Source organism: Lonchura striata, chromosome 27 (assembly GCF_046129695.1).
Source record: "Lonchura striata isolate bLonStr1 chromosome 27, bLonStr1.mat, whole genome shotgun sequence".
NCBI classification, from domain to species: Eukaryota; Metazoa; Chordata; class Aves; order Passeriformes; family Estrildidae; genus Lonchura; species Lonchura striata.
In genome coordinates, this window is record NC_134629.1 from 7,965,720 (window position 1) to 7,968,209 (window position 2,490).

Consider the following 2,490-nt stretch of genomic DNA (forward strand, 5'->3'; position numbering starts at 1 on the left):
TGTCTGCTCCGAGGAGGGCTCTGGCACTCCAAGGGCAAACTGAGTCCAAACTGCTGGCAGCTTTGTTCTGGAGAAATCCTGCGCCATTCACAATTTTAGGAGGGTCCCCTCTGAGTTCCCTCCTTGTCCCCTGCCTCGTCCCCACTTTGCAGCCCCCTTGCCCCCCACGTTTCCCCCTGGCCACGCTGGAGATGATGCAGAAGCTGCAGCCACTGATGGTGCCGCAGGGCTCCCGGGCTGTGCCAAGGCATAGCCCCCCACCCCAAAAATCTTGTTGGGGGATTGGGGGTGCAGCCCCCCTGAAATCCCAACACTTCCCCATTTTGTACCAGTCCCTGGAATAAAGGAGAGACAGCTCTGAGTGGGATCTGGGGGTTTTTGAGGGGTTTTGAGAGGAAGAACTTGGGGTATTGGGGGTGGGGGGGGGGGGGGGGGAAGGCTCTGCCACAGCTGCACCCACAGAATTTGGTGTCCCCCAATCCCCCTCCCCACTTAAATGGGAGCCCTTCCCAGTTTTGGGGTCTCCTCGACCTCCTCCTAATTTGGGACCTTCCTGCAATCCCTTCCAAGTTTTGAGACCTCTTTTTTGACCCACAAATTTCCTCTGTCACTCCCCCTGTCCTTTAAGGCTTTGCAGGGACTGACCCGGGACCCTCCAAATCCCTGAGCCCCCCAAACTCCCCCACATGGGGGCTTTTTGCCCTCCCCAAGGGGTTTCTGGTCTCTCTCCTGGGGTTGTGCCTACCCCCTCCCTTGGAGAACTTCCCCCCCACCCCATTTTTGCAACCTGTAAAACCAATGACCAGGTCCCCCCAAAACACAACTTTATTCAGAGTCCAGCCCCATCTGTGCCCCCACCCCACTCCACAAGGGGTCCTGGTGTCACCTCCTCCCTCCCCCAGGGTCCCACCCTCATGTCCCTCCCCCCTTCCCCTATTTACAGCTCTGGGATGTGGCACTGATGGGGAACAGCACCAAGGGTGACACGGGGCACAGGTGGGCTTGGGGACATCAGCTCTGTGTCACCCTGAGTGTCACCGTGTGCTTTGTCCCAGTCCAGGTTCCCCGCACTGTGTCCCCCCAGCTGGGTGTCACCATGTCCCCTCACCTGTGGCATAACTCGTGTGACCCCAGCTCTAGCACCACATCCTGCCACTGAAACAATCCCTGTGTCTCCAGTCTGTGGTACAGTCCCCGTGTCCTCCACCAGAGTGGCCCACTGTGTGTCCCCGCGTCACCAAGAGCAGACGCTGCCAGAACATTGTTCAACTGTCCTTGTGTCCCCACCGCGGTGTCCCCTCAGGGCATGAAGAGTGGCCAGTGCCCCAACTATCGTGTCCCCATGTCCCAGTGCCACTGTCCCCCTGCCCCTCAGGACACAAAGAGCGGGTGGTGCCCCATGTCCCCATGTTCCAGTGCCACTGTCCTCCTGCCCCTCAGGACACAAAGAGCAGGTGGTGCCCTGGCAGTGTGAGCACAGTGCCCCACTGTCCCTGTGCCCTCTCCAGTGTCCCCTCAGGGTGCGAAGGGCAGTGCCCCATGTCCCCATGTCCCGCTGCCACTGTCCCTCAGGGCACGAAGAGCGGACGGTGTCCCCGGCGGTGCCTCCTGAGCGCGGCGCTCCGGGCAAAGCTCTCCCCGCACTCCACGCAGATCAGCGGCTCCTGCCCGCAGCCGCCCGAGGCCCCCGCGGGCCCCTCGCCCTCGCCCCCCGCCCGAGGCCCCTTCAGCGCCCTTGGGGCACCTGCAGGGTGGGCGCAGCGCCGCGGCCGCGCTGCCCCTGGCCCGGCGTGGGTGCGCTGGTGCTTGATGAGGTTCTTGCTCTGCGTGAAGCTCTTGCCGCACTCAGCGCAGCCGTACGGGCGCTCCCCGGTGTGAATGCGCTGGTGCTGGATGAGGTTGGAGCTCCAGGAGAAGCTCTTGCCGCAGTGGCCGCACCTGTACGGCTTCTCCCCGGTGTGGGTGCGGCGGTGCTGCACCAGGTGCGAGTTCTGCGAGAAGCTCTTGCCACACTCGCCGCAGGTGCTGGGCCGCTCGCCCGTGTGTGTGCGCTGGTGCCGCAGCAGCTTGGACCAGTGGCTGAAGCTCTTGCCGCACTCGTTGCAGATGAAGGGGCGCTGGCGGCCCGCGCCCCGCCGCCCCCCGCCCTCCTCGGAGCCCCCCGGGGCCGGGGCGGGGGTCCCGCAGGGCGGCGGGGGGCACAGGGGGCCGTGCGGGATCACCGTGCGGATGATCTCGTGCGGCAGCACCTCGGCCTCGCCGTCGCTCACGATGCCGTCATCGGCTGGGGGTGAGAGCACAGAAGGGGCTGGACCTCCACACCAAATGTTTGCTGTGACCCTAAAAGGGGCTGGGACCCTGACATAAATGTTTATTTTATTCCTAAAACGGGCTGGGCCCCCTCCCCAAATGCTCATTGTGCACTAAAAGGGTGCCTGGAGCCTCCCCAGTTTGCCTGGAGCCTCCTCAAAATATTTGCTGTGACCCAAA

The 2,490-nt window shown here is 63.3% G+C and overlaps 1 protein-coding gene across 1 annotated transcript; it reads right to left on the reverse strand.

The window, feature by feature from the left end:
• Window positions 1-807: 807 nt before the first annotated feature.
• On the reverse strand, window positions 808-2,162 carry LOC110480540 (uncharacterized; the record flags this gene model as incomplete). Its single annotated transcript, XM_021548561.3, has 1 exon — window positions 808-2,162. A coding segment is annotated over one exon (594 nt), but the record flags the coding sequence as incomplete, so codon positions are not given.
• Between the last annotated feature and the right edge of the window lie 328 nt (window positions 2,163-2,490).